The sequence below is a fragment of the Diadema antillarum genome, unplaced genomic scaffold (assembly GCF_040938485.1).
Source record: "Diadema antillarum isolate AM-2024a unplaced genomic scaffold, OU_Dant_1.0 seq00001089_RagTag, whole genome shotgun sequence".
In the NCBI taxonomy this organism is placed as follows: domain Eukaryota; kingdom Metazoa; phylum Echinodermata; class Echinoidea; order Diadematoida; family Diadematidae; genus Diadema; species Diadema antillarum.
Genome location: NW_027271908.1, coordinates 621,142 through 640,171, shown reverse-complemented (window position 1 = coordinate 640,171; position 19,030 = coordinate 621,142). Strand labels below are relative to the sequence as shown.

At 37.8% G+C, this 19,030-nt stretch overlaps 1 protein-coding gene across 1 annotated transcript in view; it reads left to right on the top strand.

Annotated features, from left to right (window-relative positions):
- Window positions 1-248: 248 nt before the first annotated feature.
- The window catches only part of LOC139743512 (uncharacterized), a 60,492-nt gene continuing 41,710 nt past the window's right edge, over window positions 249-19,030 (top strand). The window contains exons 1-2 of the mRNA XM_071653991.1: window positions 249-276; window positions 9,093-9,137. Coding sequence (XP_071510092.1) covers window positions 250-276; window positions 9,093-9,137 — 72 coding nt within the window. The 5' untranslated portion in view covers window position 249. The remainder of the gene's footprint in view (window positions 277-9,092; window positions 9,138-19,030) is intronic.

Here is a 19,030-nt window from a genome sequence, read left to right as displayed (position 1 = left end):
CCGTCGCGCGGCGCGCCGAGGCGACGTACGTGCATCGGGGCTAGCCGTTGGGGTGAGATCGGCCGCAACGCCTCCGTGCCAATTTGCCATCGTACGCTGCTGGCGTACGTACGTCTCCGCGTACTTCAGTTCTATTCTGCCGCCGTGGTTGACTGAATTTCAGATGCGCGATAATCGAGACGCAAGTTAGCATTACTCATGCTCAACGGTAGCTGGCGCTAGTGACAAACTTCGCTGACATTAAGCAAGATGGCTGCTCTTCCCTCTATCAGCCAGGTAAGAATCGTAGTTTTCAACCGTTTTTTTTACTATGAATGTGGGGTTTTAATACTTCTCAAGGAAAATCATGCTTACCCGTATTGTGATTCATATGTTTGTTCAAAATTTTTTCTGACAAACCCATCTTTATTTATGTGAATGTGGCTTATATCTTCAGTTACCGCGCTGTATGTGACATCAATTAATTAGCTGTCTTTAGCTGACATTTCAATGAGCACGGTCACAAATGGTCTCTGTGACGGGGCACAGCCCCACCGCATCGCCGCTTGTCATCAGTGCCCGGTCGCAGTGCACCCCCACCACCACCATACTCACGCGAGGTGGAGGCGAACATCGCAGACCCGCCCATGCGATCCCGCCCGTTGTCCCCAACTCAGTGACAGTGTATCAAAAACTGCCACACCCACCCATGATTATGATATTTGAAGTTAACCAAACCTCTTGATATTAGTGCAGGTTAATAGCCACCATAACAAGGGAATAATCTTCTAGCATCTGGATCACTGTGATGGTCGTGGAATTGAAAGAGCGCCTTCTGAAAATCATGTTGAGAGTTTGATTTGAGTGTCATGTCTCTCATGGTCCAAACTAACTACACGCAGCCGCTGTCGCGAAGCGACGCGGCTGCACCTCTATTCCCTCGCAGACGTTGTCACTTTTCAGTGTGGTTGTGCGACTCCTTCATGAATATCTTTATTAATCGTGGAAAACTAAAATACAAGGAATTATCGTAATCTATGATAATCATTCAATAATCGGTACGCGATTTTTTGTTTAATTACGTCAAAAACTCACCGAAATCTGTGGCTGAAATCAGGTCTGTAAACGTCCTTATTGCTTCACTCCTCATCTGCGTGTTATTTGAATGGCATTCACTCTCGTATACTGTACTATAACGTACAATGTAGGTAGTCGGAGAGCTAGAGGGCGCCTCTCTGACTACCTACGTTGTACGTTGTAGTATATAGTATATAGTATATATTTATTCTGCACTATTTGTTCATGACAAAACGACCTCTTCAATGTTACTCTTAAATTATTCGCATGGTTACGACAACATCTGAAAAGCCTCCAATCCCGTGGGTCCTTTGTATGTTCAGCCTTTTTTCTAAGGGCATCTCTTTCATGACACAATCTAGTGTACTCAGGCGTCACCCACTTTGTCTTCAGACCCCTTACTCTCAAAGTAATCCTCGGACACTGTTCATTACAAATATCAACAAATTTAGCCTTCCATCTGTGCCACTCAACTTCAACATCTTTTCCATCGGCACTTTCCATATGTGCAGGCAGTAATGATTCACAAAATGATGAAACGTTTAACCGGTAGTATGCTCTCGTGTGAATAATTCTTGATGGAGCTTTAGGCTTAAAACTTTTACAAACAACGTACACTAACCTGTGATCACTCAATCCATGAATGACAACACTTTTCTCATGCACATTGTTGGGTCGATTTGTTAGAATCAGGTCTAACAGTGTGGAACTACTCTCAGTAACTCTAGTTGGATCATCAATTATCTGTTTGAGGCTAAACTGTGTACACCAACTCTTAGCAGAAACTAGAGCACGCACTTTAGTGCATGCATGCACACCTCAAATACGTGCAGCCTGAACTCCCAAGTTCATTGACCCTACAATGTACCTGCCAAAATATAAAAAAATCCTTCATAAATTCCCCCAAAATTCTCGGATCACTACCAAAAGTTAATCGTTTGTTACTAGTGTCATTCTCAACTTTTCCTGCAAGTTTCATCCCAATCCGTTAAAGGGATCATATAGTTTTGGTGGAGACCTAATTTCAGGTTTCTAACATTTTTTGGTGAGATAAAGAGAAACCTCTTATGAAATATGAAAGAGCATGTAATTCCAAGAGGAATTCAACGTTTATTTGATGAAAATTGGTTTTGAAATGGCTGAGATATCCAATACAGAGCGATTCTAATAAGTGTGGGACCTACACTTTTTTACGATCGCTTTGTTTTACTTTGTTTTTGGATGTTTCAGTCGTGCCAAACCCGATTTTCATCGAAGAAACTTTGAATTCCTCTTAAAATGGTATGCTCTGTACTATTTCATAAGTGTTTCCTTGTTATCTCTCAAAAAGCTAAAAGCCCAATTCTCATCTCCATGACTCCACCAATACTGTACCATCCCTTTAACTACTTTTTGAGTTATTTTGCACACAGACAAACGAACAAACGAACGAACGAACAAACAAACAAACAAACACACAAACCAACGGTAACGAAAATATTAACCTCCTCCCTTGGCGGAGGTAATAAATTTAGAATAACCATCTCTGTTTTGGTTTGTTGAGAAAATATATCTCCTTATAATATTTGCGGCTTTCCTTGCAAAATTTTTGTACAGTAGGGTGTTTTGTAATTAAACTGTATGCATCAGGTGTGATAATTTGAACATTAAATCACTGCTCCAAGTATTAAATAGTGACATCAAATGGTATATTGTTACCTAAGTTCACATCATTTAGTTGTTGTTATGGTGGTGTTTTTTTCTTTTTTTGTGCAGGTTTTAGCTGATTCTGCAATTATACACATGGCTGTATTTGACTTAATGAATTGTCTCTAATTGATTTAATACTGAACAAAGTCTAAAATTATACCTAAGCTTGTATATGATATGCATTCACATTACAGTAACTGATCTTTGTACCAGCCACCATGAACAAGCTTTGAAATTGAAATAGCTTAAATAGTCTTCACAAAAAGAATCATGCACATGTCTGTCCTGTGTAGCAGTTGTCAGTGAATAGAAAAAGTAACACGATGAAATGCAAGTTTATGAGCTCAGTTGCGTGTATTCTAAGCTACGTACGCTCACATCAAATTCAGTCCAAGAGTATTCACATGTATGGAGACCTCTGACTTTGCAAATTGTGTCTGAAATACAAGTTGGTGAATAAATTGATGCAAACAGACAATGCAAAGCAAAGCTGCAAAATGACACACGTACTTTCAAGGATTCTCCTTCTCGTAAGCTATTTATACTGTGCTTTTTGTATTTCTTTTTGTTTTTTTACATTTCTTTCAGTTTGTTTGTTATGCAACATTAGATTCCCCATCAATCTGGATTACAAAGAGCATGACAGCACTGGTCTAAAATGTTACCAGCATTTAAATTCACTAAACAATGTCTCCTTCCCACATAGGAGACCTCCCAACCATTCTGAATTTGGAGGAAAGAATTTGAATTTCGACTATTCCCAGCTCTTGTTTTTATGAGTGCAGTTTCTTATTTTACGTGTTGATTTTGCTACACAGTCCTATGGGAACTGCTCTTTCTTTCCTATGTTTTTATAGCCAAGAAAGGTTGGGAGGTCTGCACACAGTGGTAGCCAGGCACATCATTTCATCAGCTTTTTTGGACATTACTGTCAAATGAAACTGCAAGTCCCAGGAAGCATACAGTACTTCTGTAGCTTGAAGATCACTGTATCTTTTCATGATGCATTGCTGGCATTTCATACATTGTAAGATAGAATAAAAGCTTCAAAGCTACTTGAGCCCTAGTACATGTAAACTACTGTATACCCCGTTGTACATGGGGGATGTATACCTTTGTTTATTATGGTTTTGGTTACAGAATTTTAATCACAAATCTCTGGATTGCTAATCCTTGAATTTACAATACATTTCAAAGAAGATTGAAGATCATTTTTTTTTTGTCCCCAAATGGCAAATACTGTGTTTTTGCTTGAGTTTGAGCAGATTTTTTTTTTCTCAATGACAGTGCAATGAATTCCATCTAGTCTTTCTTCAATATGAGATTTGCAGTTAAGATTGGAGTTGACAAGAGGATACTTCCTGTTAAGCAAAATTATCCCAGGAAAAAAAATGATTAATATGGATCTTAGTCAAATGATTGGCAGAGAGTAGTCACATTATATGTCTTTAATTTTACCCAAAATGCCAAACGGGCATTAGTTTTTACCACTGACTGCCTACTCATGACCAGTACTACCCAGTAAGTGGTTTGCCGAAATCATGCTCAATGACATCACAGTTGCGTACTTTAACAGTGCGCTGTTACAAGCGCGTAGTCAGTCAGTTTCAATTGTGTACTCTGTCAGTTTACAGGTCTGCAGTCAATCACCCAAATTATACCGTAAACAAGTTTGTGTTCAGTACAGTACATGTGCTTTGGGTCAATGAAAGTGAAGTGTTTGTAACTAATTCCATCTTGACAACTGTACATGTACGGGGTCATCAGTAAATTGTTACTAATTTTGAAAGTTTTGTTAGTGGTTATTAAATCAAATTACAGTTGTGGAGATCTATCTATACACTCTAACATTTGAATTGACAAAAATTAATCTGCTGGCTGTCTGCCTGATCTCTCCACACAAATGAATCAGCAGTATGAATAAGCAATTCACTGGCGGCTTTGCGAATAATCTACCAGGTACCAATCATCTACAACTGTAATCCTCAACACCGCTTTCATCTCATTCCAATATACTATGCAACGTCAGTGATGTACATGTATTTTCTGTTATCATTGCAGTTACGAGCTATACAATGTGTACATGTACGTGTACATGTACGTGTACATGTTGAACTTGTATGTGAAGTTCTCAATCCCAAAACTAATATTATTTTCAGTGTGATTTTGACAGAAACCTACCACTCTGCTCATCTGATTAGATTCTGTTACAGGTACCAAAGTCAACTTGCAAATGGTGTACAATATTACACTTAATGCACGGGTGAGAACTAAAACCTGTGCATTATTTGCTTTATAAAATGGTTCTATTGATACCTTATTTTATGGGCAAATACCGGTCAGCTACAAGTAGAATTTGCGGCAAACTTGATATTGTAAAAGCCAAGATGTCAGAAGAAATGCCCCATATGAATTGCTTGTGACTTTACATTATGACCTAACTGATTTCAAAAGGCGGTGGGTTACAGCCGTACAGTAATTTCACCTCTATATTTTCTTTTGATACTTTTTGGTAAAGTAAATTTACGCTGATACATTTTGTATTTCTGACACAAGTCTCCTAAAGCATCATGTGTTTCCAGTAGAACTTCTAGCAGGTTTTTACTTCTGGAATATAAGTTGGAATGTGGTCAACTTATGTGTGGGTGAATTAGGGTACAACAGATTTTTCAAATGTGAACTGTGCCAATGACAACTGTTAGAGTTTGCTGATGCATGCATGCATGTATAGCTTATAAAGTTTTTGCCTTGAATTGCACTGTTGCAATGTCTAGTGCAGATCACAGCCAGTTGGGAAAAAACAGATTAAAGAAATATGCTAAATAGTGATGACACAGTCGCTTTTAGAATTGATGTGATGCATCTTATCAGAATTTTCCAAAAGCTACGTCAATTGATTTGGAAATCATCATTTTTGTAGTTATTTTAGAAATAAGATTTAAAGCTTAACTGCATACAAAATTGTGTTTCAAAACATGCATTTAATTTGCAGAAAAATCAACTTATAAGAATGTATCAAAATGAGATGATAACAAGGCAGTTGCTGTCCTAATACAACATGTAGCAATATCATAAGAGAAATGAAAGCACACACACACACACACACACACACACCTGTACACTTCAAGGCAGTTTATTTAAGATGAGGTGTTTTTAGTAATTTGATACAAAGCTACTGTGTGTAATGTGGATACATACATGTACGTATACCCATGGATGTGTGCTATTGTGGGAAAGAGGAAATACGGAGTAAAGTTATCCAATACTAAAACATCAAGGCTATTGTCACTGGAGATGAACAGAGGATGGTTCTATTTTCTTTTGTATGTGCACAAGTGTTTCTACAGGACAGCTGTTCTAATTCCATAATTCCTGTTTAAAATATACCCAAGAAGTGCTGTAGCAATTTATTGAGAGTTCTGCAGCAGGCAGCAGAGTTGTCAATACTGTGATTATAAAAGATTGAGTATGGTGATGCGCTGGTTCGCAGGGCTCAAGGTTTATTAATAGACAGAGAGGTCTTAATTGATAGACCACATTTGTATGAGTCACGCCTGAAACTTTCGTCTAAACTCCGTGCTTCCTGGTTATGTTGAGATAGCTCACTGTAGATAAACGCGTACGCCTGGTCCCATTTCCTTTGAATATTGTACCGTGGCGTGTGTACACCAACAAAACAGTGGCTGTTGTGATATGTTGGAAATGGTCACCCCAGCAAACACCGTCTCATGAAGCAGCTATGTCCTTGTTCATAGTATCTGTTTACAATTGTACACTCTGTTTGTTACAATCTTATTGCTCTAATATGCCGAAAAGAGATTCGTCTGGTTGGTATCATAATCATTCCAAGAGATTCATTGTGTCACAGCCATGATAATAAGTTGGAAAAACTAACTGTAGAGACTTTCATGGCTAGGATAGATGCTTCGAGTGACAATAAACTTGATGTTTTTGTATGGAATACTTGATTGTATTATATTCTTTGTATCTTTCTTTTCATTACTCAATCTAAATAACAGTATTCTTTTAGAAGTACTTGATAACTGTACTGGAAAACTCCTGCATTAGAACATTGTGATAGGAGTTTTGTAGATTATTCATCTTGTAAAATTCATAGTAGGCAGTATGAAGAATTTGCAACTTTTCCGTAAAAAAACAATGCACAACTCCTATGAGTTTTTGTGCAATATGAGACTCGACTCTTGCTGGCTCATTTCTGTGCCATTATTTCCAATTATTTGAACATGATCATATTGATATCATGATTTTAGATCCCACACAAACGATATCATACTGTAGATGTACAATTGTATACACATGTACAAACCTTTTTGGTATTTGGCCTCATGTTTGATATCATATTAAAACTTAACTGGTAACATTCATAAAAAAAAAAATCCCAGATCATTTGTGCATATATTGATGTGAGTGTGTTACAAAAGGTCACATATTCTAGAATCTGTTCATTCAGTTGATGTACAATGTATTTTCGTCAACATTTATCATTATTTTTTACATATGCTTTCAAATTTATAGACTGAATTAAGTCCAATATCCACAATTTAGCAATCATCATGAAGTCTTACATCTTTTGGAGTTGTTTAGTACCTTGTCAGATTTGGCAATCATTACTGTTTCACTCTCTCTTTTTCTCTGCACTGTCAGATGTCAATAATTATGTGAATTCCACTCAGTTTAATGCAATGTTCATATTTCTCACAAGGTGACATTTAGAATGATAATGCAATGATCCTACAAAGTTGATGTTGCTCATATCAAATTAAAAATACCCCAGGAAATTGTTGTACATGTACTAGCAGAAAATTATGAATCTCATTTCAAGCCAAAACAACCAACAGTCAAGTAAGCAAAGCTACACTGTTTACTTCCCTCTGTGGATTCTGAAGCATATTCATGCCTTATGGAAATGGTATAAAAAGTCATAGCTCTGACTAAAATCTTGATGAAAAAACAACAACAACAACAACAACAACAACAACAACAAACAAACAAAAACTATAGATCATGTTGGATGATGACCAACTAAAACTTCATATAAAACTTTCAAACCAGACTAAAGGCCGTGTCACACCATTCCGGGCAAGCTACGCGGGCTTGTGGCGAGGAGGTAGTTTCCAGCACGTAGAAGATTTTCAGCGGGCAAACAAGAATGTTTGCAATTTTCATTCATGCCTTGTCATACCGTACGGGGGAACTTCTGCAGCTTGACTTGCGGGGAAACAAATTTACTCCCCGGAGCCCTCCGCAGTTGGTCTGCACCTGACAGTATCTAGCGCGTAGTTGCGCGGAGGTGCTCACGCAAGTCCGATTTAACCGCAGCCAAGTTTTGAGCATGACCAAAACTTTTTCCGGGTGAGTCGCGGGAATGCCCGTAGAGGTCCACGCAGAACGTCAGTAGGAGACCCTTAGCGGCAGTACTTCCCAGGCAATTCCCACGCAGGTACTTCGCAGTCCCGTATGCAGCCAAGATAATGAAATTCTGTGAGATTTCAACCATTCCATTAGAGGAATTCCTTCACTGAGTTGTCAGCCCCCACGCGACTGGTACAAAGGTCGCACAGAATACTCGCAAGTATAACGCATCCAGCAAGTAAGACATATGCGCTGACTCGCACAAATCCTTTTCCGCCCTCAGGAATGTCCGGTATGCTAGAAAATCCCTACACGTAACAAGCCCGAGTAGCTTGCCCGGAAAGGTGTGACAGGGCCTAAACACAGTTGCGGGTAAAAAAATATGCGTGCGCACCTCCAGGCGACTACTTTTGAGATACATGCTAGGTACTGTCATGTGCGGATCATCTACGGGGACCTCCGGGTAGTCAAAATTGTTCTTTGCAAGTCGCACGCAAGGCTGGTGTGACACGGCCTTTACACCTGCATGTCCCTGTATGTACAGTGTAACTAATCATCTTTGATTCTGTTCATAAGATCTAAATGGTAGAAGGTTGAATGCTTATTTTGCAGTTTCCAGGTTTCTGGGAAACTTCATTGCATAATAGCATTCAACATAACACATACCTGTAGTATATTCATATCTGTCCATTAATCCATCTACCAATCTATGTGCTTGAAAAGTCTGAAAATTATGCATATATTTGATCGAGACCAAGCTTTCTTCTGAAGTGACATTGAGGTCTGCACTTGACTATAGTCATAGATGTGTTTCAGTTTCATTCAATCTTATCTGATTTTTCATCAAGTTTTGTTAACGATAGATTCTGAAGAAAAGTTGGCTGTTGCTGAGTACCATGAATATTAGGATATATTTTAATATCAAATAGTTGGATTTGATTTTGTTTGCTTTGTTTATTTTTGTGCATTCACAGGTTGCTGGGAACAACCTCACTGGATATGAATCACTTTTCAGACAGGTAAGAAACTGGGTTCCAGCATTCATGTTGGCATTAATTATATACACACACCTGCCTTTGTTGGCAAGACAGTGCTGTTGTACACATTAATGGCTGGGTATACAGTCAGTATTTGCTACAATGTGTATTGTGTATTCTTATGTGAAGCCAGATTGTTGGCATTGCTAAGATTTTGTTTCTGTAATCTGATGTTTTCTTCATTGTAGCCTGTTGAATTGGATAGCAAGTTTTAGATGTGGGCTATCTATAGCATTATCAAGCATGAAATAACAGTAATTTGAGCTCAGCTGCCATGGTACCACTTAAAACCCTAGAAGCTGTTGATGTAGTTGTGTGTGTAAATGTTAACAGCAGAGGATGAGAAGACTTTTCGTAATGTTTTCAGGAAGTACATGTACATGGACGGAAAACTGCAATGCTTCTCAGAAATTGTTCAAACAACAATTCTTTCCTGTATTCATGAATATTTCCATACACAAGAGTAGCTTTGTATGGTTTGATATGAAGTATGCAGGGGATTACTTTTGCAGTCGAATGTATACTGTATACGCCATATATTTAGCGAGTCTATGTAATTTTGGCGAATCAGGACTTCCCGACAATTTTTTCGCGAGTGGTTAAATTCGCTATTGTGGAATACAGTGCTGAACAGAGAAAATACGATGTGTGCATGCCATACTCATGTTGGGATAAGAGTTATAGTTTCGTGTGTTTTCAAATTCGGGAATGGCACCTGACTTGCGAAATTTGGGAAAATAAAAACCTCATGATATATGTGGCGTATACAGTAAGTAATTAGATAGACTTCTTTTTGTAACCATTATTATGCTATTCCTACATTTTGTCAATCAGGAACAATGTATTTCATAGTTTGTTGGTGAGAGAGCATCCATGAATGCGGAATTACGTGAGAAGAAATGTAAGATACTGTGTATCAGCCTCTGATTTCCTTGGCAGATTGCTAAAAACTCATATTCCTGAATACCCAGGGCAACCAAAACTGGCCGTTTGGCCGGTTGAATGCAAGAAACTTGCTGGTTGCCCAAATTGAGCAAGTAGCAAACATTTCTATCCACTTGATGGGGTGCAGTGATAGGGAATCCATGCACCAATCTGTGATGATTCACAAACATGGGGTATTAATTTTGCATCACATGAGTCACTGCTGCGTTTGCTGCCTGGATTCTCGGCTCAGACGGTTACGCTCTGTAACTATCTCAGTGCAAGGGGTATTTTAGTCTGGACACACACACACACAGACATAGACACAAGGTCATTGCCCATTTTGTCTGTGGATATGTGCGTGCACACCCCTGACACATCTGCACAGAGCATCATCAACACTAGCTCCAGTGCAGCCCTTCCTGTGACCACTCCCCCTTTGGGGGTCTGTGATGGATATAACAGGAATGTAGATTTTAAAAAAAAAAACACGCATACATGAGTAAATATACACAAATGTATACGTCTAGAAATGCAAGGGGTAACATCTCTCTGTGTGCACATTTGCACTATAGCTAGTGCTGACTCGTAAACGGTTAGAATTGGCAGCCGCTTCTAGAATGTCAAGTGGGAATGGGGTTCCCGTCACATTTTTTTTTTGTCAGAAGGACGGAGGAAGAAGGCCCAGGCTCAGGAAATGTCATAATGACAGGATGTGTAGATGTACACCAGTGGGTTGTCGGGTTGCAACAGCACGCAAGCAGCCAACCCCTTGGGGTACCAAACATAGTTTAAGTTGCCTCATGGATGCACTGGGCTTCCATCAAAGCTGGTAGCCTTTCCAATTGGAGGCAAATGAACTCATCTAGAGGAGACTGAAGTGATTTTTTTTTTCTTTTCTCCGCAGTGTGAACTCCTTAGACAGTTAGATGAGTAGACACCATAACAGAGCTATTATACGTTCACAGGGGAGCTAATCATTGATGGTATTGTGGCTAATCATCGATAGTAGCTACAGTGTAATCATTGATGATAAGATCTTGCACCCTTAACTACAGTGCGGGTCCACATGACAACTTATTCTTTAAGATTGAACTTTCGAGCACGAGAGTCCCACTGGATGATAAAACTACAGAACCGGAAGAAATACAGGCTATTCCTGAAGCGCTAGCGATAAATCTGATCATGATGTAGTGATTCAGGAGTGTACAACAAGCTCTGGAGATTGACCCGGAAGCTGAGGGAGAATAGGGTTCATGGAGATGTCACACTAACTTTCAAAAAAAATATAATATATTATGTAGACTTTTATGAAAATACATTTTTAGGCAATTATGGTATTCTCTTGTGTCATGGATTAGTGTCTAGTTTTCAATAGTCTACTTGGATTGCATTCGCAAGGTTGTTGAATTGGCCGTACAATTTCATGATGTTTCAATAGTGTCATACTGTATATACTGTATCAGTATATGAAACTTGATGTATACTACAGAATTTCAGATGAAAAGGAGAGTCATTGCAATACCTAGAAATGTGACTAAATCATTCCTGGTATCCACACATACAAATATTTTCTCTTAGAAACAGTGCAGAAAGGGGAATCACAGTTCCCTTCAAAACTATTTGATGCTGATTTACACAGACACAGACATCTCTTTGTTCACAGAACACAAATATTCTATTAATGCATAGTCTATGATGATTTCAGCGTGCCGCATAGTTAGTGAAAATGCTGATTAAGTTCAAATGGAATTGTAGACTTCATAAAGCAACCTCCTGAATCCCCCCACACATAAGATAATTTGGAGAAAGGAGATAAGAACAGGACATTTGTAATTAAGACATTATATTAGATATTTTATGCCCTGATGAGCTAGATAATGATATTTTGATATCTCACATCACAATGTCAGATTGTATAACAGCATGACACGATCCCTTTAGAATAACAAGCAGGTCATATTGCTGAAATATTTTAATATTTAGTAAGACTGCTATATGAAAACAGTACTCAGAAATGTGTGAATTATGCTATATTCCTCATGACAGTCACCCTACATGTACACTTCATGCAATAGTGTATTCCTCATATACAGTTGTAGCCTACACTTTACGCCACTTTGTGGTATAATATCCTGATAGAATTTAAACATGGAGACAAACATCATAGTGTGCACAGTAATCTCCAAATAGAATTAAACAGGGAGACAAGATATTGTAATAAAAGTACATGGTTCCAGGGGGTGAGACGTTTCTTCTCACCTCCCTGATGGTTCTGATGAAATGTGTTTGTAGCATGCAAGAGAAATCAACCTGTTTATTCTCTGCACAATATTGCCTAAAGGGAGAACTGTAGAAGAAGAGTCAAAAAGTTAGAAATGTTATATAGAATGGTTCAGCGTGCCTTATAAAACACTGGCACAAGTGTTCGTTTGATGCCCTCACGGATGCCTGATTTTGCTGTTTATAACCTGTATTTCCCATTTACACCTGCCTGAGTATTCTTGGGAGTAGTTTTCAATGGGTTAAAGTTAGTGAGAAAAATTCTGCCCATCATACAGCTAGCAATATCACATTGCATTTCCTCCATTGCTTTATGATGTAAGTGATAATCATGCAACAGGATTTCTACTTCCTTTTGTGTTCATGGAATGGCATTGATGAACATGTAAAAGTGAAGGATCCATAAGTGGATGTGGTTGCAAATATGGATTAAAACTATGCCATTGCAAATAAACAAATAAACTATTTTTTGTGTGTTTTTGTAGGGCTGAATTACTGCTGTGTGCCTGAATGGGCCTTGTACAAATGTATGCCTCAAATGCTCTTTTTACTCAGCTAATGGTTATTGTGTGCATGAAGACATGTAATCAGTATATATATACACCAAAATTATGCAACCTACATACTGTAAGAAACTTTGTGTGCAAATTCTAACAAAGTCGTGTCATGGGGATGTATGGAACACTACATGTATGTTCAACAATGTGAAGGAAAAACAAATGTATGTTTCCCATTGTAGCAAGAGAAGCTGCGTATCACAGATAGTCCAAATTATGTAGATATGTTACATGTCGTCCTGGGTACCCCTTGTAGAGGTTATCATTTAATATACCCATCTGTCTCACAATAACTGCTTAACATGAAGAAATGAAACACATACTACATGTACAATGTATGACATTATAATGCATCAAAAATATGCAAAATCTGAATATGAAGTGAACTGATGTGAAAGGCTGTACATGTATTTTCATCTGGTCATTACTAAGACAGGATGACATTATAGAGATATGTCAATGCTGTTAATATCTTATGGTATTGGAAGTTTTATTCTGAAAAAGAAAAATAGTTAATTTCTTTTTATTGATACCATTGCATATAAATTGCCTAGCCAGCGATGATGAAATAATTTGTACATATGTACAAGGGTATCAGTCTCGTGTTGTAATATTATCTTGCATGTGGGTACAGATCACAGTACTTGCTGTCTAAAGCAAGATACCAGTACACTTTATGTGTACTCCTCGATGCTGTAAGTGATGGAGTGAGAGCGTACAAATGTTTATGTGTCCAATGTACACACATATGTTGCTGCCATGTCATGTCCATCACATTTGGCCGTCTAGGGAGGAGCAGGCATGATGGATGTTATAAATAAAAGCTGGATGCCACTTTGCTGTTATCCACTTTCTCCAGACAAGTCGTTTGCATCCCCCCTATAACCATCCGGTCTGAGCGAGCACATCCACGGACGTCACATCGAAAGCATTGTATTATTTAATGGCAATCACGTAGTGGGATGATGTAGCAGGGTGTGTGGTGGGGAGCTCCCAATTTTTCTCATGGTGTTCACGCTCCAGTAATATTCTGCCTGCGCGTGTGCCATATTGCATCTCTGCGAAGCGCATCTCATTTTGTGCATAAATTTCAAAACTGAGGGTAAAGTCATGAGTTCAGTACAATATAATAGTGTATTTGTGTCATGTATGTGCACAGACTCAGATAAACTTATTATGATGGATTACATAAAGTAAAGAAGCACAGTCAACAGAATGTTGTGGTAAAAAAATGAATTCAGATTACATGTATGTTTACTGTATGTTTTAGTTCAGTATGGAGTTTAACATACCAGTTATTTGGAATTTCAAAAGGGATTAAATCCCTTTTGACAAACATACATATACAAAACAAATGTTGAATTATTTCTAAAATGATGACAAAGTAATACCACATTATGCATGTTTTCATGCACATTTGAGGCTGTAATTTGGTTATTAGTGGAACAAGCTTCACTGAATTCAAACAAGTCATTGTACAGATGTAGATGTTTTGTGGTATTAAAGAATCAAACAGCAGGTAATTCTGGAAATACTTTCTTGAATGTCTGACAGCTACTGGTAAATATGTGTAGTGTAGTTTGAGCATGATTCCAAGATACAATTTGCTATTTAAGTCCACTGACAAACACTTAAGGAATACTGGGATGGTGTGCAAAAAAGAAATGGGAGGGGGACTCACTTTGATTTTGAGTTGTATTCTGGTCAATCTGTGGTCAAGACAACATACTTCCTCTTCCATGTACCCCACTCCCCCCACCCCCTACCTCCCCCCCCCCCAAAAAAAAAAAAAGAGAGAAAAAAACTTCATTCCCAAAGGTGCTGCTACATTTGTATGTTGTACTTTTAGGAGGCATTGTTGTATCCCATGGCTCGGAACTTTGTTTTTTTAAAGGGAGGGGCGAGATGAAGTAAAGGGTGGCCCTGAAAATTGTACTGTTGATGGAAGTTTCGTCATCCCAGGCAACATCAGTGAACGTTATTTGTCAGTGATTACATGTATACAGAATGTAATTTAAGTCTTTGTGTACATGATTTCATATCTCAAAAGATACATTGTGTGATATCTCTTTCATGAAAGTTCAGTGGAAAGTTTAAAGTTAAACATTTCCATGCAGCGAAATATTTCTCGTTTGCAGTATTCTAGAATCACCGACATGCATTTGCCGACTCGTTCATTCCATTTGTCCCACAACAAAACAAGTGATGCTCCTTCTTTGCAGTATTCCTGAGGGTTTCTGGAATCTACCCACGCTTTCCTCTTGAGCCACTCTTGTTCATTAATTAACAGAACTCCCTCCGCTGCTTCATAAACCAATGTTGAATACTCTGTGCTCCTCGAAGGGAATTCATGAGTATGCACATGTAATTGATAGCATTGTCTGTCCTTATAGTCCAGTCAAAATACGACAAAAAGTGGGTTAACCCACAACTAATTGCAACAGAAACGATTCCACTTGCATTTGACCCGGAAGAGCTATTAAAATAACGTATTAAAAGTTCCCTAAAATTCGAGTGGTGGATCAGTGTCTAATTTGCATAAATTCAAAATGGCCGCCATACAACCTGTTTATGCCTATATCTCGGGATACGTAACTAATAGAAAGTAAATTCCGGTTTCTAAACCTATGTTTTTTAGGTCAAGGAATACAATTATGTTATCTGTAGCAACTTTCAAGCATCCCTTTATATAGTTTTTGCATATATTTGCATATAATTATATGCAAAATGGCCGCCATATTGCCTGTGCAAGCCCGTATCTTCGTATACCATTAATGAAGTACACTCAGGAATAAGTCGCTATATATCTGGACCTAAAACCCACAAAAAAAAATATTCTAGTGTCTAAACCTATGTTTTTTTTAGGTCAGGGAATACAATTATGATATTAGCAGTAACTTTCAAGCTTCCCTCTATACATTTTTTGCATATATTTGCATTTAATAAATGCAAAATTGCCGCCATAATTCCTCTACAGGCTTATATCTCTATCTGTAAAAGGTACCCAGTGGTGGTGTCTATGGTCTTAATTTTGCTGCTGAAAGTCACTGTTGTAGAAAACGTTCCAATCAGGAATAATTACCTATATTTCACTAAAAATTTGCATATATTTATACATAAATCTATTCAAATTAAGAGTAGCTTATATCCATAAGCTACTCTACAAAAGTTTCATGAGTTTGGACATTTGTTTAGAGAATGTTCTTGTCATATCAGGGTACCATGTCACTCACTCACTTTCTGAATAAAAGACCCAGGGGTCCAGCCCTCACTGAGTATCTCAAGTTCACCTTCCATCCATTCTTACAGACTTTTACTCGGGAGAGAGGAAATTGGAAGACTTTGGGAACCTCTAGGGCCATATCTACAAGCCTTTAGGGACCTCCATGGTCCAGGGAGGCATGATGTTCATATATTCATGACACTAGCAATAAATGCACCTACAGTACTAAGTTTGTTGAAAATTTGACCATATATGTTTTCAAAAAGAGGATCAAAAATCAAAAGTGGCCCCCAATAATTTGGTCCCAGCCCCAAGGCGTGCGCACCTATAAGTAATATTTAAGGTGCCTTTGGGCATCCTGTGGCCTGGGGTGGGGGGGGGGGGGGTTGGAGTATATATATATATATATATATATATATATATATATACAATAGATGACGAAGTATGGTGGTAATGCATTTCAGTTCAACAGTGCTATTTATTCAGACCAAATTTTCGACGGATACATTCGTCTTCCTCAGGATCGACAATGACAATTGTGAAGAAAGACGAATGTTTTCGTCGAAAATTTGGTCTGAATAAATAGCACTGTTGGACTGAAATGCATTACCACCCTAATTCGTCATCTTTTCTGTACTGGTACTAACACATGGATTACAAGTATCATATATAATATACATATACATATATATATATATATATATATATATATATATATATATATATATATACATATATATATATATATATATATATATATATATATATATATATACATATATACAATGTGTAATATTTCGAAAACAAGTTAAACTGCGAAAGTAAACTTAAATCTATATGCAATCTCCAAGATATTCAACTTTGTACATTATACCTAGCTCTGTTACACTTGGTTCTACTTTTGTGTGTGTGTGTGCGTGTGTGTGTGTGAGGGTGTATGTGTGAGGGGAGTTTTTTTTTTCTGGGACCTTTTGGACATGGTGTCTATTTGAACACCTTGAAAGTTTATCATCCTTGGGATGCTACTTGCCTAGTCTGTTGAAAATCTGTCATTACATGGGTTTTTTAAAGAGAACCTGGAAATGGTTTTTGAAAATGTATGCATGACCGACGACCGGACAGTAGAATATAAATGATGGCTATTTCCAATATTAGCTTGAACCTTTTTTGCTGTCTTGAACCTTTGGCTAAGATGAGTTTAAAATCTAATGGATCAAAGTCACTTGATTTCAAGAAAACTTTCTTTCGTTTCCTGTACATTATTTTCATTTTCTAGCTTGTGATAATACAGATACTAAGGTATGTAATGTGATCTCTCAAAATAGAGATCAATGATAAAAGTGAAAAACGAGTATAGCTTACACTCACAGTGTTTTATGTGTTTACCACAAATTCTGGACTAGGATGGTGTGAAATTGCAGTTGATTAATTTAAAGCAAACAGGATCTCGGCTCCATTTCATACTGAAGCGAGGTAAGTCTCACGTTTGTTGCACACTGTGTCGATGTCTTTCGAGAATGCTTCTTATTCCTAGTCACCAATTAGAACAGCATAATCTCACTCCTCACATATTTTAGAAATACAACATTACAAGTGTCTGATATATGGCCCGCATCTGACACTGGTATGGGTTGTGTGCAGTCAAATCTGCTTGCCCTGCAACTATACACTGCCAGTTGCTAACATCCTGTCTTGCAGTTGCATCAGACTTTCTTCAGGAGTTCCTTAATAGCTGCAGCTTTGTCTGTAGTGATCAGAACATATTTGATTTTTTGATTAAACATCTTCCTCAAATCGTCCCAATTCCAATGATTGCATGTCATTTCCCTTCCACTGTTTAACTTGAAGAAAAGCTGCTACCGAGGTGGAGGGAAGGGACCTTTTGGAAGGGTTAGGAACAGAAAATGATGTTATGTATTTTCTTTTTTATCTGACTTAAGACTGCTTTTTCGCCAGCAAAACTGAATTCAGCCTTCATGCTGCTCGCATTTCTGAAAAACAACAACTGTGTGTTGGTGAAAATGTTATTAGTGCGAAGCCTCAATGCAATAGGAAACATTTCTTTTAATAAAGCTGCAGATACAACACGAAAAATGGTAAAAGTAAGACTTATAAGAATTTATATGTGTTGTATGAGCTTGAAGCCAATGAGAAGGATGCTGTTTGTATTGATCGACTGATGAATCCAGAGTACTAGTAATAGAACTGTTAAAGGACATTCCAGACGATTTTCATAATTTCACATCATGTAGTACATAAATCGACAACTCCATGTATAGATTTGTGGAATTTATTGTGGTTCTTGATCAGAGAAACAAGACCTTAAATAAATTACACTGAACAAGGATGATGACATTGGAGGTTCACATATTTCAGAAATGTAGCAGTGTAATTCCCATTACAATACCACCTGCTTGCGAGTTCACCTGTGTATAATCTATGCATGCCTTCTTCTTTTGTTCTGCTTCCTTGAGTCCCAATTAAAGCATTCTTATGGTGACTCTGCCATGTCATCATCCTTGTTCATTTCAATTTGTTCTAAATTTTGAAAATATTCTTATTCTTCAACCCAGTTATCATAAATTCTGAAACTCTGTCCTCTGTATAACTAATAGTTATTCAAATGTAAAAATCTGAAAGTTATCCGGAGGTCTCCTTTAAGGCATTTCCTTTTTTTTCTCTTTTTCTTTGTATCTGGCTGTAAATCACAATGTTTTACATTTTCAGTGAGTCACTGGGTGAAACCGTGCAAGAATATGACAAAATCCACTTCCATACAAATTATCACGGTCATATGTTGCTCATTGATAAACATGCCTTTACCAAAAGTTTTGCAACAAAGGACACAAGTATCAACTAAACATGGATGTAAATCATCGCAGGTAAGA